This window comes from Narcine bancroftii, chromosome 1 (genome assembly GCF_036971445.1).
Source record: "Narcine bancroftii isolate sNarBan1 chromosome 1, sNarBan1.hap1, whole genome shotgun sequence".
In the NCBI taxonomy this organism is placed as follows: Eukaryota; Metazoa; Chordata; class Chondrichthyes; order Torpediniformes; family Narcinidae; genus Narcine; species Narcine bancroftii.
In genome coordinates, this window is record NC_091469.1 from 153,588,468 (window position 1) to 153,613,977 (window position 25,510).

General features: G+C 42.6%; 1 protein-coding gene across 2 annotated transcripts in view; it reads right to left on the reverse strand.

The window, feature by feature from the left end:
- Window positions 1-25,510, reverse strand: part of cfap99 (cilia and flagella associated protein 99) — a 264,896-nt gene that overhangs the window by 190,530 nt on the left and 48,856 nt on the right. For both annotated transcript variants that reach the window (XM_069942179.1, XM_069942185.1), the window contains exon 7: window positions 373-453. In XM_069942179.1, coding sequence (XP_069798280.1) covers window positions 373-453 — 81 coding nt within the window. The remainder of the gene's footprint in view (window positions 1-372; window positions 454-25,510) is intronic.

The following is a 25,510-nucleotide window of genomic DNA, read 5'->3' on the forward strand; positions in this document are numbered from 1 at the left end:
GACAGGCTGAGCCAAAATGATCTTGAAATCATTTTAAGTTTACATTTGCACAAGCGCTCATTGCGCACATACTTTGGTCACAGGAAAAAACTTTGCACAACATTAGATTTTTGCACACAACCGACTGCTAAAAATTAGAAAGATCATGGCTCAGCAGGTCAGGCATCGTATATGGAGAGGAAAAAAGGTTGATGTTTCTGGATGATAATCTTTAATCAGAACCTTCAGTAACTTTGCCTGGGCGCCAGGGTATTTCTGGTGTTCTCTGCTCTTTCCGCTCTGCATGAGACCATAACCCTACAATCCAGCAGAGATGAAGGATAGAGAGGAAAGCATTAACCAGTAAGACAAAGTTAAAAGAAATATCCAAACCTCGGCTCTTTGGCGATTTTTCTCCTTGAGTTGTTGCAGTTGCATCTTTTCCCTTGGAGGTTCATAGGTGCTCCTGGGAATCTGAAGATTTGCCGGAAAAAGAATAGTGAAACTCAGACCAGATGTAGCAACAAGAAGATTGCAATGCAAGTGCATTAGCTAGTTTGGTTTTTTAACCAAATATTGCGAAGTATTTTCAGCAGAGAGATACCTATTAACTGGTCACCGAACAATGTGTTTATGTTCCCAATGAAACACCTCTCACTAATCTTCATCAAACTCCTTTAATATATCAAATTCATATCTTCTTCAGGTATTCACCTTGTCACCACTCAAATTATTATTGTCACATGTCATGAGATTCAGTGAAAAACGTGGTTTTGCCTGCCATCAAGGCAAGTCCATAGGTAAAAACCTATGGAGGAACTCAGCAGGTCTCACAGCATTTACAGGAGGGGAAGATACATAACTAATATTTTGGGCCTTAGGCCTTCTCAAAGGTAGAAGTCAAACGGCACCAGAATAAAAAGGCTGGGGAGATTGGAAGAAAGGACAGGGGGAGGACCACCGGCCAACAGAGAAAAAGTGATAATTGGACAAGGATAGAAGGACAGGAGAGGAAAGGTGAGAAGGGGAGGAAAGGGAGGGGGTTGGCTCTGAAAGCAGAGCTGGAGGAAAGGAGAGAAGGGGGGAAAGGGAAAGAGAGAGTGGAGGAAAAGGAAAGAGAGAGAGTGGGGGGAAAGGAAAGAGAGAGAGGGTGGGGGAAAAGGAAAGAGAGAGAGAGAGAGTGGGGGGAAAGGAAAGAGAGAGGATGGGGAAAAGGAAAGAGAGCTGGAGGAAAGGAGACAGAGGGAAAGGGAAAGAGAGAGAGTGGGTGAAAAGGAAAGAGAGCTGGAGGAAAGGAGAGAGGGGGAAATGGAAGGAGAGAGTGGGGGAAAGGAAAGAGAGAGAGAGAGAGAGTGGGGGAAAAGGAAAGAGAGCTGGAGGAAAGTAGACATGGGAATAGACTGTGCTGGGGGGAGGGGTGTGTCTGGGTTAACAGAAACTAAAGTCGATGTTAATGCCATCTGTTTGAAGCTGCCCAGATGGAATATGAGGTGTTGTTCCTCCAATTTGCGGTTGGTTTAATTCTGGCAGTGCATGAGACTATAATCTCAGCGTCTACAAACTTTCATGTTTGCCATCCCCTGCCCGGATATGACCGCAGCTACCGTCATAAAGGATCCCCTGCTATGCCCACAGCGACAATGGTTCATCCTTCATGAGTGAAAAGCTGCATCAGTATTTACTATCCAAGGGCATCGCCTCTAGCCAGACCACCAGCTATAACCCCAAAGGGAAAGGCCAGATGGAGCGGGAGAAAGGTATGGTCTGGAAGGCAGTACTACTGGCCTTTAAGTCCAAAGGCTTCCCTGTCCCCCACTGGCAAGAGCTCCTCCCAGAAGCCCCTTGCACTATCCGGTCCCTCCTGCGTACAGCCATCAGTGAAACACGTCACAAAAGACTCCCAGGAGACCACTCTACCTACCTGGCTGATGTTCCCCAGGCTGGTCCTACTTCACAGGCACGTGAGGACCCATAAGTCCGACCCTCTAGTCAAGAGGGTCCAGCTGCTCCATGCAAACCCACAGTATACCTTTATGGCCACAACTGTCTCATTTTTCCATTCACAAATTTATTTATTTTTGGTATGTACCTGGTGTGATGAAACTACTATTGTTTGTAAATGACATGACCTTTTATGTTTGACCCTGCTCTCACTGGCCGGCTCCTGACTCCTCCCCTTTCTCCTTCATAAAGGCTGTCATGCCACAAGCTTGCCCTCAGTTTGAGTCCGGGTCAGTGAGAGCGAGCAACACAAGGAATGCCGTCCATCTCTTGCTAATAAAAGCCTTCAGTTTCCAATAACTTCAGTCTTTGTGTAATTCATCGTGCATCACCTGGCCTGCATCTTCCTCATTTCATGCATAAACTCCAGGCCCTGCTGATCTGCTGTCTTCCCCATTAGTCTGCTTTTCCAATTGACTAGCCAGTTCCTTCCTCATGCGACTGTAATTTCCTTTACTCCACTGAAACACCAACACATTGGACTCTTGCCTCTCCTTTTCCAAATTCAAAGTGAATTCAATCCTATTGTGATCACTGCCTCCGAAGAATTTCTTTAGCTTAAGCTCTCTAATCACCTCTGGTTCATTACACAGCACCCAATTGAGAACAGCCGACCCCCTGGCAGGGTCATCAGCAGGCGGCTCCAAAAAGCCATCCTGTGGGCATTCCACAAACTTTCTCTCCTGAGGTCCCTTACCGACCTGATTTTCCCAATCTACTTTCATGTTAAAATCCCCCATTATTATCACAACACCATCCTTCTGACATGCCTTATCTAATTGTGATCCACATCTCAGCTGCTGTTTGGGGGCCTGTATATAATTGCTATGAGTGTCCTTTTACCATTCCTTAACTCAACCCATAAGGACTCTACCTCTTCTGATCCTATGTCCCTTCTTTCCAATGATTTAATATTATTGCTTCCCAACGGAGCCACGCTTCCCCTTCCACTTACCTGCCTATCTTTCTGAATCACCGTGCATCCTTGGACATTCAGCTCCCTATCACATCCATTCTTTAACCGTGACTCAGTAATGGCCACAGCATCGTACCTTCCAATCTGTAGCTATACAGCAAGATCATCCACCTTGTTTCTAATGCTGAGTGCATTTAAGTTTAATACCTTCAGACCAGTCTTTGAATGTACTGTGCCTCTGACCATCCCTCCGGCTTTTATTCTGTCTCATCACCTGGCTGTAATCCTTGTTGCATACTATCTTCACTTTACTGAAGTTTTCCCCTTCTTTCACCCAAGCACTCTGGTTCCCATCCCCCTGCCAAATTAGTTGAAACTCTCCAGAACAGCTATATTAACCTGCCCGCCAGGAAATTAGTCCCCTTTGCTGGTGTCTAGTGCAGTACGCATTGCAATCTCTACCTTTCTTCAGAGGCAGGACTTTAACGGCAGGGATGACTTACTCCCACTCCCATTCTGGAAGCTGAAAGATTCTGGTGCGTGACTTCCTTCAAAGAAGAATGCCATGGCACTCCAGTTACGATGGGGACTTGACCCAATAGTGAGGATATGTTAGCCAATTGGAGACTGGGCGCTGCAGTGTACATCAGCAGATCAAGGACCCCCCCCCCCCCACCTTAAAAGTCTGCCATCATTCCAATGGACAAAGTAGATGTGGAAAGGTTGTTTCCAATGGTGGAAGAGTCTCAGACAAGAGAGCACAACCTCAGGATTGAAGGGCGTTCATTTAGATGTGAAGTGATTTCTTCAGCCAGAGGGTGGTAAATCTTGAAATTTGTTGCTACAGGTAGTTGTGTAGGCCAGGTTAATGTGTGTATTTAAGGAAGAAATTAATATGTTCTTGATTAGCCAGGGTATCAAAGGTATTGGGGAGAAGGCCAGGCAATGAGGCTGAGTGGGAAAATGAATCAGGTCATGATTCAATAGCCTATTTCCTCTCCTGTGTCTTTTATGGTCTTTTTTGTAAATCACTGATTCTTTTTTATCCAGGCTACATCTGCTCTTATTCTATTAAAATTAGCCCCCTTGAAATTTTGATGGTTTCTTGTCTTTCTCCATTAAGAATTTATATCTTGGAATAAGTCAATTAAATTATTCCAAGTTTCCAGACCACTTTCCTTCCTTAAACTAATCAACCCTCCTTCTTAGGTGGTTTCAAGAATAGACTGACAAGGAAACACTCTCTTGAACATATTTCAGAAAATCTTCCCTTTTCTTTCCCCATTCTCTATTCCACCTATTTTCATTCTTCTTTGGTTCTGGCCCCTTTACGACTCTGCTCAAAGTTTAGTTTTGATTGTCCTATAAATGGAGGCATCTCTACAGCTAACAGACCAGTTCCTTCATAATTTTAAAGATCTTGTGTCACAGCAATGCAACCTTTTCTTTTCAGAATCTCCATTTGTTGGATTTATTAACAATATTTCTAACTAATGCATCTTCTCCTTGGAATCTCACTGCAACTAGGTATTAATCAAAATACATTGGAATGAAGTTATATTGAACCTATTACAGATGACCTTCAGCATGTACCGTTATATATTTCTTTTCATGAATTTCTTTGAGATATCGAGATGACTTCTATCCCTCATTCCATAATTAACATTCTGTAAGAACCACTGTTTGACAGCTTCATTCATTCATTTTCAGGTATAATTTGGAAGCAGGGTATAACAATCTCACCTTCAGTGTAACATGAAGACCTATCTGATCCATTTCTGCAACCTAACTTAGTTTTGTGCTAAACCATCAAGGCTTGCAGCAGATAGAAACTCTGAAATTATATTTAAGTCCAGATGATTAATAAATATCAAAGGGAGGGTGTTGGCAGTGGAAAGGTTAAGAATTTCAAATTCCTGGTAGTCAACATCTCTGAAGATCTGTCCTGGGGCCTCAATGTTGATGCAATTATGAAGCAGGCCCACGAGTGGCTGTACTTTATGAGGAGTTTTAGGAGATTTGGTCTGTCACCAAAGACTCTTGCAATTTCTACAGGTGTACTGACTGGTTGTATCATTGTCTAGAATGGAGGTGCCAATACACAGGTCAGGTAGAGGCTACAGAGAGTTGTGAACTTGGCCAGCACCATCATGGGTGTTTCATCTTGTATTTGTATGTGTTGAGTTTTTAGGCAACTCATGGATGAAGGAAAAGGTTCTTTACTTTAAAAGTTGATTTAAACACCACATGAGGCAGGCCAGAGGCTGCAAGGCCTCCATTACAGATCTGCACAGTGTCTGTTTGTCAACCCCCTGTTGGGAGCTGTTGTGTCTGCATTAAGACTTGGAGACATGATGTTTTCTCATCCCTTACTTCTAGAAGACTAACATGGCTACTGACACACAAGGTAATATATATGGAAGGGTGACATCATGACGTGGCGTCAGGATGTCCAACACTCTTCCCCCACTCCGTGCGATTAAATGCTGACTGGGCCCCTTTGAACTAATAAGATTATATTGGGCCCAGGACAACAAGTGAGAATTAGAATACACCTCATGAGTAATTATAATTATGAAAGGGAAAGTATTTCATAATATTAAAGGCACATAGTCCTTAAAGCATTCAGGTGCTCTTCCTTCTCTTTTGGACTGCCTTGGCGTGGTTTGCTGTGCCGGTCTTTGCTCGGGACCCGTAGATAGTCGGGTCGGCAGCGACTGCCCGCCTTCGCTGCCCTCCTGGATGCTTGTCTCAGTTACTGGACCCCTCACTGGACTGCTCGGCTCCGCGACCGTCTCTGCTCCCCCCCTCACTTGGCCTGAAGGGTGGGACGGTCGGGGGAAGGCCACAGCAGGTCTGGTTCCACCTCCTTCGGTTCATGAGGCAGTTGGTGGACCTCGGTGTCAGTCAATGCTCATAATTGGTCAATGTGTTGCTTCCACAATCTGTTCCCCACTAGAACAGAGTATGAGAAGGGGCTCAATTTTTGTAAGATTACTCCTACCACGCATGGGTCTTTATATTGTCTATAATCTTGTACCAGAACTCTCTCACCCATTTCCAATGTTCTAGGTGAGGTTTGTGGCGATGCTGTTTTTTGCAATCGGAGACCTAGATCTGGATGAACTGTGAACGGCCTGGTGCGCAGATTGCAGCTAAACATTAGTTTTGCTGGGGTGCGTTTTGTGGTAGAATGCGGCGTGTTTCTGTATCCCAATAAGAAATCTGTGGTTTTATGTGTCCAGGAGGCATTTAGAAGTTTCATGGTTTTCATTATTTTTTTGAATGTTTGTACAAAACGTTCTGCCTCCCCATTAGTACTTGGGTGATAGGGTGTGGACAAAATATGTCCAATATTGTTGTCGGGCATAAATTTTAAAAATGTTCTGATGTAAATTGAGGCCCATTGTCTGTAACTAATTCATGAGGCAATCCGTAAGTGGCAAAGATAACTCGTAGACAGTCAATCGTGGGATCTGCTTTGGTATTTTTCAACTGTGAAACTACTGGCCATTTGGAGTGAGTGTCCACAGCTATTAGGAAAGTCTCACCCATGTCCAGCGAAGTCTACATGAATCCGATGCCAGGGTTGGGATGGCCATTTCCATGGGTTAGCTTCGGCTTGTGGAATTTTGGGCTGCATTGACTGATGTACTTTGCATTCTCTTACTGTTGTTTCAATGTCTCTGTCTATGGATGGCCACCAGACATGCATCCGGCCCTGTGCCTTCGTTCGTACCATTGTGGTGTAGTTCTGATGACATGGTAGTTTGTCAGTTGGCTGGAATAATTGTTCGGGTACCCCATAGCAAACATCCTTCTTCGACTAATAGTTCATGGTGGCGTGTGTAGTAAGGTTTTAGATCTTCGTAAACGACTTCAGATTCGGCCCACCCATTAAGGGTGAAGTATAGGATCTTGCTTAATGTTACCTCTTTTCGAGTTTCCTTTGCGATCATCTGGGCTGTAATAGGCAGTTGTTGAAGTTGTTCTTAGTTGATGGCCGCTGCCTCTGCTCTCCATTTAATAATTTCTTCTCGTCGTTCTTTCTTGGGTAGCGGCATGCGTGATAAGGCATCTGCATGGCTGTTGAGTGTTCCTGATTTATGTTTTATATCATAGTTAAACGCTGATAGTAGCATGCCCATCTTTGAATTCTGGCCGCAGCTAATACTGGTGCACCTTTGTGTGGCCCCAGGATTAAACTAAGAGGCTTGTTGTCTGAGATCAGAGTGATTAGTTTTCCATAAGGATATTGGTGGAATTTTTTAATACAAAAAATTATTGCCAATCCTTCTTTTTCTAGTTGGGTTAATTGCTTTCGCTTGTGGTTAATGTTCTCAAAGCATATGCTACCGTCCGCTCACCTTTTTCTGTGATTTGGGATAGTACCGCTCCTAGTCCCACTGGTGAAGCATCCACGGCTCGTGTAACTTCTTTACTAGGGTCGTAGTGGATCAGCACCTTATTTATTGGTGTTAGTATTTCCTTTAGTTGATCGACTGTGTTTTTTGTTTCTGTGTTCCAATACCATGTTTGATCTTTCTTGAGTCATTGGTTCAGCGGGCTGCATAGTGTAGACCTATTAGGGATATGTTTCCGGTAGTGATTAACAAGTCCTAGGAAGGACTGTAATTCCGATTTGTTGTTTGGGTATGGGGCCTTGCGAACAGCTTCTGTTCCTGCTGGATTCATTCTCACCTCCTTGTTGTCGATTGTAAACCCAAAATATGTTACTGAGGGGCGCATGAAGACGCATTGGTCCTTTCGTAATCATATATTAGCTTGTTGTAGCCTGGTTAAAACCTTTTCAAGGTTTTGTAAGTGTTCAGTGTCGTTTCGGCCTGTGATGATGACATCACCTAGGTAAGACCCAACTGAGTCCATGTAGTAATTTGGCCATTGTTACTTGAAAAATCGCAGGCGCTGCTGATATTCCGTAAGGCCCGTGTACAGGTGAATAGTCCCAGATGGAGATTGATTGTCACATATTCCCTTGATTTTTTTTTGTCCATTTCAATCTGTTGATATGCTTGTGACAAATCTAGTTTTGTGAATTTTTACCCTCCCTTTAGTGTTTGGAACAATTCTTCTGCCTTGGGCAGGGGTGTTCGGGGATTTTGAGGGATGGATTGATGGTGATTTTGTAATTGCCACAAATGCGAATTTCACCATTTGCTTTTCGTACGGGTACGATGGGCATTGCCCAATCACTATATTGTATTAGTTCTAATATGCCTTCATGTTTTAGTCTGTTTAATTCAGCCTCAATTTTCCCTTTCATACCAAATGGGACTGTTCTGGTTTTGAAGAATTTGGATTCTGCGTTATCTTTTAATTGCAGTTTGGCTTGAACACCTTTGATTTTCCATAATTCTTGTTGGAAAACCACTGAGGATTTGGTTGAGTTCTGGCTGGGAGGTGTCCGTGTGGTTTACATTTAGTATTGAACTGATTTCCAGCTAGTCTAGCGGAATGTGTTGTAGCCAGTTTCTTCAGAAAAGTGCTGATTCCTGGGTATCTACGATGTAGAGAGAAAGTGTTTTTGGTCGCCGTTGTTTGTATTGGACTTCGACCGTACATTTTCCAAACACTTTGATTCAGTCTCCTGTAACAGATCCTAGAGTTATTTCAGTTGTTTTCACCGGGAGGCATGGTAGCAAGCGTTCTTTTACATGTAACGGCATTAGCGACGCCTCTGAATCTGTGTCTAACTTCATCTTCAGGGGGGTGTCTGTTTATTTCTCACTGTATAGAGATTGCGTGTTTCCTCCATTTATTCCTCAGAGGTGTAATATCTCAGGAGCTGAAATTTCAGGACCTTGAAGGTCAGTCGTTGGGCTGTCATCATCATCTTTGCTAGGTTGCCTCTTTCTCTCTCTGAAATTGTTTTGACAAAAGCTGCCTGTCTATTTGCAGGCCACCTGTGCTTTAGAAGTGGACATTTAGCTTTGATATGTGCTTCTGTTTTTCAATGGTTGCATTTAAAATTTTTGAAGAAACAGTTTTCTGGTCGGTGATTGTATTTCCCACAATGGAAGCATTGTTGGTGGGAAAACCTCCCAACCAGTAGGTCTGGCTGACCCACATCCAAATTTTTATCTGCCATTTCAGAGCTGCAGGCAGCCCTGTATACAATCTGTAATGTAACATTTTCATCTATTGCTAATATTTTTTTGCCTTGCTTGGTGATTTGCCAGCCCCATCACTAATCTGTCTTGCAATGCCTGATTTAGAAACTGTTCAAAATGACAGTGCTCTGCCAGTTTGCGCAACGATGCCAGGTATTTACTTATTATTTCTCCTGGTCCTTGTCTCCTTTCATCGAATCGTTGCCTTTCTGCCATAACTGGTGGTTTGGGGCTTAAATGGTTCCTTAGAGCTGTGCATAATTCATTGAATGTCTTCGTACCTGGATCCTCCGGGGAGAGCAAGGTCTTAAGGAGGTCAAATGTTTTGCTGCCCATTATACTGAGGAAGAGGGTATGTTTGCAGTTTACTGGACCTTCCACAATATTATGGGCTACACAGTAGTAGTTAAACCATTTTACGTAGTTATCCCAACTTTCTTCTACTTCGTTGAATTCCCCAAACTTTCCCTCCGCCATCTTGGCACGCTTTCACCTTGATCTTTTGGCAGAAATTAGTTGTGGTGGTTAGGTAGTTGTTTTCTACCTTTCTTCTGTTGTTTTCCTTCTCATGGTTGGTGAACGGAGTAGGTGTCGGGTTTGTTTGTTATCCCACTCTCATCGCCACTGTTGTGTATGCACTCACACAATTAAGACTTGGAGACGTGATGCTTTCTCATCTATTAGACTAACATGGCTACTGATACACAGGGTTTTATATATATAGGGAAGGGTGACATCATGACGTTCACAGCAGAGGGCGGGCTTATACCCAACAGCAGCCAAGTCTAATCAAACAGTAACTATAATCAAGGCTTTGCTATGCAAACACAATCACTGTCATTACATCTTCCTTTTATTAATACAAAAGTAGCTTACTTTTAACTAACATGTTTTCTTTCTATAACTGCAATTTTAACTTTAATAAGGAGGGTGAAAAAAGCAAATCTGAAGGCTTTATATCTTAATGCAAGAAGCATTCGGAACAAGGTAGATGAATTAGCTGTGGAAATTGAGATAAACAAATATGATTTGATTGGGATTACAGAAACATGGCTGCAGGGTGGGCAAGCCTGGGAACTTAACAACCCGGGGTATACGTTATTTAGGAGGGATCAGCAAGAAAGAAAAGGGGGTGGGGTAGTATTGATGGTGAGAGAAGGGACCGACACGATTGACAGAAAGAATATCAACTCGGAAGATACGGAATCTATATGGGTAGAACTGAGAAATAGCAAGGGGCGGAAAATGTTAGTGGGGGTGGTATATAGGCTTCCAAATAGTAGTGTAGAGGTGACGGAAGGCATTAAAAGAGAAATTAGAAAAGCGAGCAATGAGGGAACAGATGTCATCATGGGAGACTTTAATTTGCATATAGATTGGACAAGCCAAATTGGTAAAAATACAGAGGAAGAGGAATTCCTTGAATGTTTACGGGACAGTTATCTAGACCAATATGTCGAGGAACCAACTCGGGAGCAGGCCATTTTAGATTGGGTATTATGCAATGATAAGGGGTTAATCAACAATCTTGTTGTACGAGGCCCTTTGGGTAGGAGCGATCACAATATGATCGAATTCTCACTCAACATGGAGAGTGATGAAATTAAAACCGAGATTAAGGTCCTGAATTTAAATAAAGGGAATTATGATGGTACGAGACGGGAGTTGAGTAAGATTGATTGGGGGGTGTTTATGGGGGAGTTGACTGTGGATAGACAATGGAAAGCATTCACAGATCTAATGGAGAAATTGCAAAAATCGTTTCTACCGGTTTGGCATAAAAATAAACCAAAAAAGGTGACTCAACCATGGATAACAAGGGAAATTAGAGACAGCATTAGGTCCAAAGAGAGAGCATATCAAATGGCCAAAAAAGTACCACAACCGAAGACTGGAAGCAGTTCAAGATGCACCAAAGGAGGACAAAGGGATTAATCAAGAGAGCAAAAATAAATTACGAAAGTGAGCTTGCGGCAAATATAAAAACCGACTGCAAAAGCTTTTATAAATATGTCAAGAGGAAAAGATTGGTGAAATCCAGAGTAGGTCCCTTGCAGTCGGAATCAGGGGATTATATAATGGGGAATAAGGAAATGGCAGACAATTAAATTCTTAATTTAGTTCTGTTTTTACAAGAGAGAATACAAATAACCTCCCAAGGATGTTGGGAAACATAGAGACTAATGCAAGGGAGGAACTGAAAGAAATCAGTATCTCTAAGGACATGGTCTTGGGGAAATTGATGGGATTGAAGGAAGATAAATCCCAAGGGCCTGATAATCTACATCCTAGGGTACTTAAGGAAGTGGCCATTCAGATAGCAGAAGCTTTAAGAATGATTTTCCAGAACTCGATAGACTCAGGATCAGTACCCATGGATTGGAGGATAGCTAATGTTACCCCACTATTTAAAAAGGGGGGTAGAGAAAAAGTGGGGAATTATAGGCTGGTGAGCCTTACATCAGTAGTGGGCAAAATGATGGAATCCATTATTAAGGATGTAATAGCGGAGCATATGACTAGCAGAGAAGGGATCGGAAGGAGTCAACATGGATTTACAAAAGGTAAATTGTGCTTGACAAATCTATTGGAATTCTTTGAGATGGTGACAGGTAAAATGGATGGGGAGAGCCAGTGGGTGTGGTGTACCTGGACTTCCAAAAGGCCTTCGATAAGGTCCCGCATAAATGACTGGCTTACAAAATCAAGGCTCATGGGATTGGGGGCAAAGTATTGATGTGGATTGAGAACTGGCTTGCAGGTAGAAGACAGAGAGTTGGGATAAATGGCTCGTTTTCTGAGTGGCAGGCGGTGACCAGTGGGGTGCCACAGGGATCTGTACTGGGACCCCAGCTGTTCACAATTTACATTAATGATCTGAATGAGGGGATTGGATGTAATATCTCCAAATTTGCAGATGACACTAAGCTAGGAGGGGTTGTGTGCACGGAAGAGGGGGTCAGGAAGCTCCAGTGTGATTTGGATAAATTGAGGGACTGGGCAGATCAATGGCAAATGCACTACAATGTGGATAAATGTGAGGTTATCCACTTTGGTAATACAAACCGGAGGGCAGATTACTATTTGAATGGCAATAGATTAAGAGATGGGGAAGTGCAGAGAGACCTAGGGGTACTTGTACACCAGTCTCTGAAGGCGAGCATGCAGGTACAGCAGGCAGTTAAAAAGGCAAATGGTATGTTGGCCTTCATATCAAGAGGGTTTGAGTATAGGAACAAGGATACCTTACTGCAGTTGTACAGGGCCTTGGTGAGACCCCACCTGGAGTATTGTGTGCAGTTTTGGTCACCTTATCTAAGGAAGGATGTTCTTGCAATGGAGGGAGTGCAGAGGCGATTCACCAGGCTGATACCTGGAATGGCAGGAATGACTTAGGAGGAAAGATTGCGCAAATTGGGATTGTACTCGCTGGAGTTTAGAAGATTGAGAGGGGATCTCATAGAGACCTATAAAATTCTGGCAGGACTGGACAGAATGGATGCAGATGGAATGTTTCCAAGGATGGGAAAATCCAGAACCCGGGGCCATGGTTTGAGGATAATAGGCAAACCATTTAGGACCGAGATGAGGAGGAATTTCTTTACCCAGAGGGTGGTGAATCTGTGGAATTCATTGCCACAGAGGGCAGTAGAGGCAGGTTCATTAAATATATTTAAGAGGGAATTAGATCTATTTCTTCAGTATAAGGGTATTAAAGGTTACGGAGAGAAGGCGGGGACGGTGTACTGAACTTTAAGATCAGCCATGATCTCGTTGAATGGCGGAGCAGGCTCGAAGGGTCGAATGACCTACTCCTGCTCCTATCTTCTATGTTTCTATGTTTCTATCAGGATCTTACATTTTCATTATTATCAACATTGTTAACATTTTTAAAACTTGAAGAGCGAATAAGATAGCACTACTTCATTCCATAACAGGAGTCTTTAAATTTGCTCAATGAGTCTCTTAGGTGGATTCACATGTCTTGACGATCTCCTGATTGATTGTCCTTGAATCTGAGTTGTTGCCTCAGACGATGTCTTCTCAGCTGTGCATTCAGGTTGTTCAACAGTATCCCTCTTTCCATCTACTGTGGCTGGTCCCATTTGAAGATCTCAAAGATTTCTTCACAGAACAGTACCTTCACCTATCTGAATGGTGTATGATCTTGGTTGGACTTTACTAAGGACAGTTCCCTTCTGAGTCCATAACTTTGTTTTGTCTTTTAGCCTTACTTGGTCACCAGTGTAGAGTTCCAGTAGGTTTTTTTTACCTTTGTCAAAGTAATACTTTTGCTTTTCTTTCTGTTGTTCTTTGAACTTTCTCCCCCTTTTGTTTTTAGGAGGTTCTCCTGAATGGGTAGGTTTGATCTTAACCTATGGCCCATAAGGAGTTGTGCTGGTGACATTCCTCACTCGAACTTTACTGCCCACACCTATTTTTCCACTAGACCACTGGATTGTGAAAAATGAGGACTTGATGTGGTGTGTACAAAGTCTCACTCTTTGGCAAACTGTTGTAACTAAATTGCAAAATGGTTCCATTGTCTGTGAAGACCTCACTTGCCATGCCATGTCTGGAGATATGGCTTTCATACCTGTTACTACAGCATCTGCAGTGGTGGTGTTCAGTTTACACACCTCTGGATACAGGGAGTAATAGAGTATGACTACAAGGTAGTCATTCCCTTGACATTCAAATAGGTCAGCGCCTACCTTCTGGTAAGGTCGTATGGTGCTGGATGTGGCTTTATTGGTTCTGTAGGATTACTTGGTTGATATTCCTGGCATATTGTACAGGTTGATACTTCATTTGTTATATCTTTATTGATGCTTGGCCAGTACATCATCTCTTGTACTCTTTTCTTACACTTTTTGATTCAAAGATATCCTCCATGGATCCTTTTTAGCATCTCTTTTCTCAGACTCTTTGATATTAGGATTTTACTTCCTTTGTAGATTATGTCTTCAACCACTGATAGTTCCGCCATGCAGTTCCAGTACTCTAAATCGTCAGGTGAGCAGTCCTGCTTCATGATGGGCCATCCATCCAAGATGTTTTTTCTCAGTGTTTCATCTTTGTTTGTCTCTGACTATATGAGCTCCATTTTTGCATCTGATATGGGCAGTGTACTTGTGATCATGTCCATGACCATTTTGGTATTTACGGGCTCTCTTGTGTCAACAACTCTAGACAACATGTCTGCTGTGTACATTAGGTTACCCAGAGTGTACACTACATTCAGTGTATAGCATTGAAGCCTAATCATCATTCTTTGTATTCTCAGTGGACATTCATTTAATGGCTTTAGGAACAATTCAATCAAGGACTTATGGTCAGTCTGTACACTGATTGCTTGTCCTGACACAAACTGATGAAATATTTCACAGGCGTATGTGATGCTGAGTAGCTCCTTTTCAATGTGAGTGCATCGCATCTCTGCGTCTGTCATTGAGCATGATGCATACACAATGGGTTGCCAGTCATCATATTTTTACAGAAGAACTGCACTGAGCCCACTATGTGACGGGTCTGATGATATCTTGATGGGTCTCGTTGGGTCGTAAAACCTCAGAACTGGTTCCTCTATTATCAGTTTCTTTAGTTCGCTCCATGACTTTTCATGCTCATGGTTCCACTCCCATTCAATGTTCTTTTCTGTTAGTCTTCTCAATGGAGCCATCTTTTCTGCGAGGTTAGATATGAATTTACCCATATAGTTGACCATTCTATGAAACCTCTGTATGTCCTTTTTGCATTGTGGCCTTGGCATGTTCCCAATGGCGGACACCTTTCTGGGATCTGATCTGATGCCCTCACTGCCAACAATATCTCCGACAAATGTTAGTTCTGTCACCCTGAGCTGGCATTTCTCTCTGTTCAGCTTCAGGTTTGCTTTCCTTGTTGCTTCCAGCACTTTCGTTAGTCTCTCATCATGCTCCATTCTTGTGGTTCCCCAGACTATGATGTCATAGATTGAGGAATCAACTCCGTCCAGGTGCTCATAGACCATATGGATAGTTTTGTGGTACACTTCAGGAGCTGAGACAATTCTGAATGGTCACCTTCGGAATCTGTATCTGCCAAATGGACTGTTGAACATGCACAGTCTTAAACTTGCTTCATCCAATTTCAACTGCCAAAATCTTGATGATGCATCTAACTTGCTTAAAAACTTTGCATTTGCGAACTGTGACATGATTTCTTCACGAGTCGAAAGTTTAAACTGTTCTCTCTTTATTGCTCTGTTTAGATCTCTTGGATCAGGCAAATTCTAAGCTTTCCATTCTTTTTGTCTACAACAATGAGTGAACTCACTCACTCCATTGGCTCATCTATCTTCTGAATCACATTCAGGCTTTCCATCTGTCCAACTCTGCTTTTAGTTCCTTTTGAAGCGCAAATAGAACTTTTCTGCATGGATGTATTATCAGTGGCACATGTTTATCCGCTCTGATCGGGTGTTCTCCTGGAAGCCAGCCTAGACCCTGAAAAAGGTCATTGTACTCTTTCATGAGTTCATCATAGACCATCTCTCCTTCACTTTCCACAACGAGGACTCTTTTTACCAGGTTCAGTTTCTCACAGGGTGTTAAACCTCGTATGGCCTGTACATCCTTTGGTACCATGATGAATGCTAGCGTGTGCTCTTTGTCCTTGTGTTTCACTTTGACCATGTATTCTCCTTGTACTGGTATATTGGTATCTGAATATCTTGTCACCTTCACTTTTGTTCCATATCTCTTTGGACTGAGACTAATCTTCTTAAAAACAGTCTCTGATATTCCATTAATTTGTGCTCCAGCATCCGATTTAACTGTTATGTATATGTCATTCACTTTTAATCTGAACATCCAGTCTCTGTTTTCTTTCTTGTTTTCAGTCACAACATCTACATAGAATTCCTCTATCTCCCTTTCATCTACTGCATGAACCTTGCTTTGTTCCACTTGGTTCCTATAGTAATGGGCATAATGATTGCTTTTGTTGCACATATTGCATGTTTTACCATATGCTGGACACTTTTTGGTAGGTGTTGCGTACCGCATCGACGACATGGATTTTGATTGCCCCTTTCATCTTTGTTTGCTGGCCACACCTCTCTTTCCACTTTGGTGCACTTTTTGTTTAATGGTTTTATGTCCATTCTTGCTTACTGTATCGACATTGCAGCTAGTTTTACTGCCTCCATTACTTTTGCCTGTGCTTTTACAGTTCCTGTAACCCTACAGAGTGCTATGGCTTTTTTCCAGGTCTAGATTTTGCTCTCTTAGCAGTATTTCCCTTAGACTATTATCTGGAATACCACACACAAGCCTGTCTTTTATCAGCAAGCTGGTCAGTCCACCAAATTCACAAGTTTTGCTTCTGTTTCTCAATTCAGTCACATACTGATCAATACTTTCTTCTGTTTTCTGTGCACATGTGAAAACTCTGTGCCTCTCAAACATCACGTCTTGTTTAGGTATGCAGTATGCCTCAAACTTTTCCATTATTTTTTTCCAGTTTCATTTTGTCTCCTTAAGCAGCAAATGTGAAGTTATAATACACCTCCAAGGATACATCATCCACGATATATAAGAAAACTGACACTTTCAATTTATCACTTTTCTCATCAGCTCTGACTGCCACTAAATACAATCCAAAGCAGACACCTCATCAGCACTTGGCCTCACCGATGAAGAAGAGGCCACAAAATTTCAGGTTTCAATGAAGATTCCAGCATCTGCAGTTCTTGTTGTTCACAAAAAATATAAAATAAACTGTTCAATGAAATTAGCTGTATTTCCAAATTTTAAACATTTAATGGCCTTCCCAGTCATAGAGTTGTACAGCCCCTGAACAGGCCCTTCAGCCCTTCCTGTCCATCGTCCCCAATTTAAACAGGAAAGTCTGCAGAAGCTGGGGTTGGGTGCAATGCACAAATGTGCTGGAGGAACTCAGCGGGTCACGCAACAGTAGCAGCGTCCTGACAAAGAGTCCGGGCCCGAAATGGTTACCCATTACTTCCTACGGACCTCCTGAGTTTCTCCTCCACATTTGTGTATTGCATCCCATCTATATGAATCCTATTTACTAGCAGTTCGTCTGTGGCCCACTATTCCTTGGCAACTCAAGTGCTCATCTAGATACTTATGAGGGGTACAGATAGAGTAAATGGAGGCAGGCATTTCCACTGAGACAAGGACTAGAGGACATGGGTTTAGTGTGAAAGGTAAAATGTTTAAAGGGAACATTAGGGTAAACTTCAAGCAGAGAATAAATTGAGTGTGGAAAATGCTGCCAGCTGAAGTCATGAATGTGGGCTCGATTTTGATGTCTGGTGCAGGTCGAAGCAACGAGGCAGAATAATAGTTGAGAAGAGACTAGATGCACTGAAGGGCCTGTTCTGTGCTGTAAGTGTTCTATGGTTCAATATTTCATGAATGTTGCGAGAGTGTCTGTCTTCACCACCCTCTCAGGCAGAGTGTTCCAAAGTCCAACCACTCTTTTGATCCCTTCTAAACCTTTTGCTCCTCACTCTAAACTGATGTCTCTGCTCTTCTGGTATGGCGAACACCTCTGTCAGGTTCCACCCTCAGCCTCTCAGTTGCAAGGAAAACAAATCCAGTCTCTGAAGCATAATGTTGAGTCCATTTGGGTAGAGATAAAGAATAACAAAGGGAAAAAATTATTGGTGGGTGTTATCTATCGCCCACCAAATAGCAATAGTTGAGTGGCACAGGAAATAAATAGAGATAAGTGAGGCATGTAAAAAATGATACGGCAGTCGTCATGGGGGACTTTAACTTCTACATAGATTGGGAAAATCAAAGTGGTCGTGGGAGTCTGGAAGAGGACTTCATAGAATGTATCCACAATAGCTTTCTTGAGCAGCATGTTAAGGAACCCACAAGAGAAAATGCTCTCCTGGATCTAGTGTTGTGCAATGAGATAGGTAGAGTAAATGATATAATAGTCAGAGAGCATCTGGGAAATAGCGATCATAGTATGATTGAATTTCTCATTCAGATGGAAGGGGAAAGAGTTCGATCTAAATTATTATGCTTAAACAGGGGTGACTACGATAGGATGAGGGAGGAATTGGGCAGAGTGGACTGGGAGCACAGGCTCATTGATGAAACAGTTGAGGAACAGTGGAAGATTTTCAAAGAAATATTTTGTAATGCTCAACAAAAATATATTCCGGTCAGAAAAAAGGGCAGCAAGGGAGGGAAAAATCAACTGTGGTTAACAAAGGAAATAAAGGAGAGTATAAAATTGAAGGCGCAGGTGTACAAAGCTGCAAAGAGCAGTGGGAAACTGGAAGATTGGGATAACTTTAAGACCAACAAGGGGTTACAAAGCGGTTAATAAGAAATGGGAAAAAGGATTATGAAAGTAAATTGGCACAAAATATAAAAACAGAAAGCAAAAAATTTTATAAAGATATAAAACGGAAGAGGGTGGCCAGAGTTAACATAGGACCCTTGGAGGATGAGAAAGGAAAACTGGTAGCAAAAAATGAGGAAATGGCCGAGGCATTGAACAAATAGTTTGTGTCAGTCTTCATGGTGGAAGACACGTCCAGCATGCCCAAGTGCGGAATTAAGGATGCGAATGTTGGGGAAAGCCTTGATAAAATAGTTGTTACAAAGGAAGTAGTAATGGAGAAACTAATGGGACTAAAGCCAGACAAATCACCTGGTCCTGATGATATGCATCCAAGGGTTCATTGGTGGTCATAGACCAAAATTCTTTGAATTCTGGGCAGGTCCCGGCAGACTGGAAGACAGCAAATGTCACGCCACTTTTTAAGAAAGGATGTAGGCAGAAGACTGGAAATTATCGGCCAATTAACTTGACGTCTGTAGTTGGAAAAATGCTTGAAGCCGTCATTAAAGATGAAATAGTGAAACTTTTGGAACGTAAGGGTTCAATCAGGCAGACGCAGCATGGTTTTAGAAAGGAAAGATCTTGCTTGACAAACTTGTTAGGATTCTTTGAGGATATAATGGGTGCGGTGGATAGAGGGGAACAGGTTGATGTTGTCTATTTGGATTTCCAGAAAGCGTTTGATAAGGTGCCGTACAAGAAACTTTTCAGTAAGTTACAGGAAAGTGGAGTCGGGGAAGTATAGTGGCCTGGATTGAAAATTGGTTGTCTGACAGGAGGCAGAGAGTCGGGATAAGTGGGAGTTTTTCAGGTTGGCAGAGAGTGGTAAGTGGGGTGCCGCAGGGGTCATTGTTAGGCCCACAACTGTTCATCATTTACATTGATGACTTGGAGGAGGGTCAAAATATGGTGTAGCCAAGTTTGCGGATGACACCTAATTGAGTGGAAGAGTAAATTGTAATGAGGATGTGGAGAGTCTGCAGAGGGATATAGTTAAGCTGGATGAGTGGGCAAAGGGCTGGCAGATGGAGTACAATGTTAGTAAGTGTGAGGTTATCCACTTTGGCAAGAAAAATAAAAGAGCTGAATATTATAAAGGGTGGAAAAACGACAGCATGCTGTTGTGCAGAGGGACTTGGGAGGGCTTGTGCATGAATCGCAAAAAGTTAGGTTGCAGGTGCAGCAGGTTATTAAGAAGGCAAATGGAATGTTGGCCTTCATCGCTGGAGGAATTGAATTCAAGAGTAGGGAGGTCATGTTGCAACTGTATAAGGTACTGGTGAGACCGCACCTGGAGTACTGTGTCCAGTTCTGGTCTCCATATTTGAGGAAGGATATACTGGCTTTGGAGACGGTCCAGAGGAGGTTTACTAGGTTGATCCCTGGGATGAAGGGGTTGACTTATGATGAAAGATTAAATCGTCTAGGATTGTATTCGCTCGAGTTCAGAAGAATGAGAGGAGATCTTATAGAAACATATAGGATTATGAAGGGTATGGATAGGATAGATGTAGGAAGGTTTTTTGAGCTGGCAGGGAAACTAAAATGAGAGGACACAGTCTCAAGATTCGGGACAGTAGATTTAGGACTGAGATGAGGAAATATAGTTTTTCCCAGAGAGAAGTGAATGTTTGGAATTCTCTATCCAGGGAAGCGGTTGAGGCTGCTTCATTAAACATATTTAAAATTAGGTTAGATAAATTTTTACATGATAGAGGAATTAGGGGATATGGGGAGAAGGCAGGTAGGTGGAGTTAGGTCATAAATTAGATCAGCCATGAACTTATTGAATAGCGGAGCAGGCTCGATGGGCCATTTTTGGCCTACTCCTGTTCGTACTTCCTATGTTCTTATGTTCCTCTCCTTGTAACTGACACACTTCATTCTGAGAAACATCCTGGTGAATCTGCTCTGCACTCTCTCCAGACCAACCACATCCTTTCCATTCCGTGGCTGCCAAAACTCTGCACTATATTCCAGGTGTATCCTCATTCATGTTTTATTTAGCTGCACCCTAACTTCCCAGCTCTTATATACTATGCCCAGTCTATTGAGGCCTAGCATTCTGCAGGCACTCTATCCAACTTGATGGATCTTTTCACGCACACCTTCTGTTGCACAATACTCGCTTGGGTTCTCTCATACACTGTGTATGTCCTACCTTTATTTCACCTCCCAAAATGAATCACTTTACACTAATAGAGATTAAAGTCCATCTGCTTGTGCTCTGCTAAACTTCTCATCAATCAATATCTTTCGGTATACTCATGACAAAACCACCATAACATCATGAATTTCCAATCACAAAGTGGCAGTTCAAAGTGACACAGAACCCCAGAGAGAGGAAACCGGTGAACACAAGGGGGATGATTATCCCAGTGCCTGCATATTGACAACCTAACCCTAACCCCGTGGTACACTACTAGTCATGAACTTCCAATCACAAAAATATCCCTCCATTATCTGCCTTCTATGACCAAGCCAATTTTGAATCCAGTTACTTGACTTGCCTTGTATCCCATGATCCTTTTGGACCTTTCCAAAGGCCTGACTGAAGTCCATGTGGACTGCATCAAATACATGCCCTCATCTATATACTTAGTTACATCTTCAAAATAAATATTCAAATTAGTGAGACTGGATCTCTGACCAGTAAAGCTATGCTGACTATCCCTGCCTAAGTGTAGATTGATTCTGTCTCTCAGAATTTGTTCCAATAGCTTCCCTTCCACTGACATAAGATTCAATCCCCTGTAATTACCTGACTTATTCCTGTGGTTCTGCAAGAAAGGAACTAGATGTGTTGTCCTCTTGTCTTCTGGCACATCACCATGGCCAATCTCTGACAGAGACCCAGTGACCTCCTCGGCCCACAACCCACCCCACACCCCCGCCTGCATCTCACAGCTGTCTTGGATATATTTCATTGGGCCCTGGGGCCTATCTACCTTTATGTCTGCTAATACCTCTTGTTTTCAATAATAATATGCTCCAGAGGATGCACCACACATAATATCCCTTCCTACAATCTCCAGCCACAATGTCTTTCTCCATAATGAACATGGAATAGAAGTGCTCATCTTATTTCTCACCTTGTCTTCCTGCCCATTTTGGACTGAGTGAACTCTGGTTTATAAAGCCATAAAAAGAAAAAAAAAAACTCCTTTCTAATCCCAATGTTCCAAATGTCCACAATCTTGATTTGATTGCAGTCCATGGGGCAGCAGGGTTAGCGTAGCAGTTAGCGCAATGCTATTACAGTGCCAGTGATCAGGAGCAGGAGTCGAACTGGCACTGTCCGTAAGGAGTTTGTACATTCTCCCTGGGTCTGCGTGGGTTTCCTCCAGGGGCTCCGGTTTCCTCCCACTGTTCGAAACATACTGGGGGGGTTGTAGGTTATTTGGGTGGCATGGGCTTGTGGACTAAAATGGCCTGTTACCGTGCTTTATGTCAAAACTTAAAAAATTCAGGGACACTGGGGGACATTTTCCTGGATTTGCACATGTACACTCCATCGCCTTGACACAATAACAGCACACTGCACAATATCTGCCATCCTTTGTAATTAATTGGATATTTTCCTGTCTCTGTGCTCTGGTGTTAAAATCTTTCCCTGTTGTGTTAATAAGAACAAAGAAAATCAATCACTTCCATGTCTTGACTCCTATTAACCCTGCAAAATGTTGTTGTGACCTCAATATACTTGGACTGTGACGAGTGTACATTGCCTTAGCTCAATCAAGGACCCCCGACGTATGGGAGCATACTTGTGAGTTGTAAGATACATTTTGATGAAGAAGGCCCTTCATCCTGCTTAATCACATCTTTCCAGAATGCTGGCCCTCCTGATCTTTCCATGATAAGAACCAGTAGAGTGTTAATCTTCTGGCCTCAAACTGACTACAAGTTGCTTCTGTGTAAAGAAATATTGCCCAGCTTCTGCATTAGCTTTAACCTTCATAAATATGAATCTGCGCCTCCTTGTCCGGTAGCACTGACTTGTCTAATATGATGGAAAGATTGTTTTCCGCACCTTTTATGGATCTCATACATCTTTGCAATACTACCTCTGAGACACCTCTCTTCAAGCTGAAGAACCCATCCAGCTTATTAAACCATTTTTCATAGTTCTTCTCAATATTACTGAAGCATTCTTGTTGGATTTTTGCAATGCGCCTGGGAAAAGAGTGGCCCCTTACATTTCTATAACACGAGCATCCACAGTTGTTCTGGGCCAGGATGATCTTCAGGTTTCAGTACAACCTCTGAAGGTTTGGGCCAGATGTTTCTTTCATGCTTGGAGCAGTGAGTAGAGCCACTGCCTTGCAGCGCTAGAGATCAAGTTTCAATCCTGACCTTGGGCACTGTCTATATGGAGTTTGCACAATCTCTCTGTGACAGTGTGTATTTCCCAAGGGTAATCCAGTTTCCTCCCACATATAGTTGGTAGGTTAATTGGACACAGAACTTTACAGCACAGTGCAAGCCCATTGACCCACCATGTTGTGCTGAGCCTCTAATAGACTGAATACGCCTCAGATGGTCTAATCTCAGAAGCTAAGCAGGCTCAGGCCTGGTCAGTACTTGGAGGGGAGAATGCCAAGGAACACCAGGTGCTGTAGGTTTCTGTGAAGGGTGCTACACAAAGTGAGGACTCTCTGTCTGCCTTAGGGTAGACAAACATTAAAGAACTTCATGTATGTTACTTTCTAAATGTGGTATTACGTTCCAATAATGTCTACTGTATAAAACTACTTGACCTTCCCTAACTCACACCCATATCCCTCTATTTTTCTTTCATCCATGTGCCTGTCGCAGAGTCTTTTAAATGTGCCTATTGTAGCAGCCTCCACCACCAGCCCTGGTAATTCATTCCAAGTACCCACTTCTCTCTGTGCAAAAAACATACGCCTAATGTCTGCCTGAACTTTCTTCCACTCACCTAAAACAGATGTCCTCTGGCATTTTCTACTGTCACACTGGGAAAAAGTTACTGGCACTCCATCCTATTTATGTCTCTCATAACATTGTAGTATTCCAATAAGTTACCTCTCATCCTTCTTTGCTCCAAAGAGAAAAGCCCTAGCTCTGTTAAACGCTGCTCAAAAACACGTTCTCCAATCCAGGCAACATCCTCTGCACCCTCTCTACAGCTTCCACATCCTTCCTGCAATGAGGCCTCTAGAACTAAACACAATGCTCAAAGAATGGTCTAACCAGAGTTTTTCAAGCTGCAACATTACCTCATGGCTCTTGAATTCAATGCCCCGAGTAATGAAGGCCAGCATGCCATAAGCCTATCAGGGTGGGAGAGATATCAGGGAGGAGAGATGTAAACCAACAAAAAGATTTCCTTCTTACAAAGATTGCTTACATGTTAATCTTTTCCCATTACCTATTCACAAAGATTTTTACTTTTGCATATACAGTGTACTCAATCCCCTACTATACCCTCTCTGCACCCACTAAATATAGCTCCAACTTCATCTTTAATTGGCTGACTAGTGGGAGGCAGAGATTGGGGATAAAATGGACCTTTTCTGGTTGCTGCTGGTGACCAGTAATGTTCCACGGGGTTCGGTGCTGGGACCACTTCTTTTCACATTATACATCAATGATTTGGATGACGAGTTGATGGCTTTGTGGCCAAATTTATGGATGAATCAAAGATAGGAGGAAAAGATTAAATTGTTGAGGAAGCTCTGAATATACAGAAGGAAATGGACAGGTTAGGTCTGTGGTTTCAGTGGTTCTCAACCTTTTTTTCCCACTCACATCCCACCTTAAGTCATCCCTTACTAATCACCTGTGGCATACTTACAGTGGTGGGATGTGAGTGGGAAAAAAAAGTTGAGAACCATTAAGATTGGGTAAGGAAGCGACAGATGGAATACAGTGTAGAGAAGTGATACGATCATGAGCTTTGGTGGAAGGAATAAAGGAATAAAATATTTTCTAAACAAGTTCAGAAATCGGAGGTGCAATGGGTCTTGGGAGACCGTATGCAACATTCTCTGAAGGTTAGCTTACATGTAGATCCATGGTAAGGAAGGAAAATGTAATGCTAATGTTCATTATAAGAGGGTTAGTGATGTTATGTTGAGGCTTTGTAAGGTATTTGTCAGACCTCACTTGTTGTATTGTGAGCATTTTTGGCCTCTTTATCCAAGGAAAGATGCGTTGCCATTGGAGAAGTTCAACTTTCAAATGTATTGTCAGAGTACATGCATGGCATCACATCCAATCCAGAGATTCTTTTCCCTGCAGGCCAGGCAGAATTAACACTTTTTGGTGGTGCAGAAAACTGGACTCAAGAAGATATGTACACATGTAAACAAATAAAGAAATGTAAACAAACTGACTGAGCAATACAGATAGAGGAAAAAAATCAATAAAAGGCAAAAGTAAAGCAAGAATGATCTCAGTTATTAAATGGTTATCATATGAAGAGCATTTAATGGCTCTGGGACTATATGCAGTGGAGTTCAGAAGAATGTGAGGGAATCACATTGAAATCTATTGAATACTGAAAGCTACCTGGATAGACTAGATGTGGAGAGTGGGGAAGTCTGGGACCAGAGGGCACAGCCCCAGAATACAAAAATTGTCCCTTTAGAACAAAGGAGAAATTTCCTTCCCTGGAAGGTGGTTTATCATTAGAATTAATTGCATGGGCAGCTGTGGAATCCAGGTCATTAAAGTATATTTAATACTGAGGTAGATAGGTTCTTAAGAGAAGGAAAACCCAGGCAGATGGGGCTTATTAGCCTCATCAGGCTATCCATCTTGGAGAAGGGCACTCTGATGTGACACTTATGACCCAAGGACCTGGCTGTCACCATCCCAGCGTGGTGGGCCTTGACAGATAAATCCCAGGTGTAAAGGGTGGGGCCAGTACTGCGCAATCTGCACTCCACCGAGATAATCCATTATGCAAGCTCAAAGGACATGCCCACATCTACGATCCTTCCTAAAGCTTCATTCGTGAAGCCAAGGCTTGGGGACTAGGTTCTTGATTAGGAAGGGAATCGAGGGTTAAGAGGAGAAGGCAGGAGAATGGGGTTGGAAAGGGTAGAAAATCAGCCATGATGTAATGGCAGGGCATACT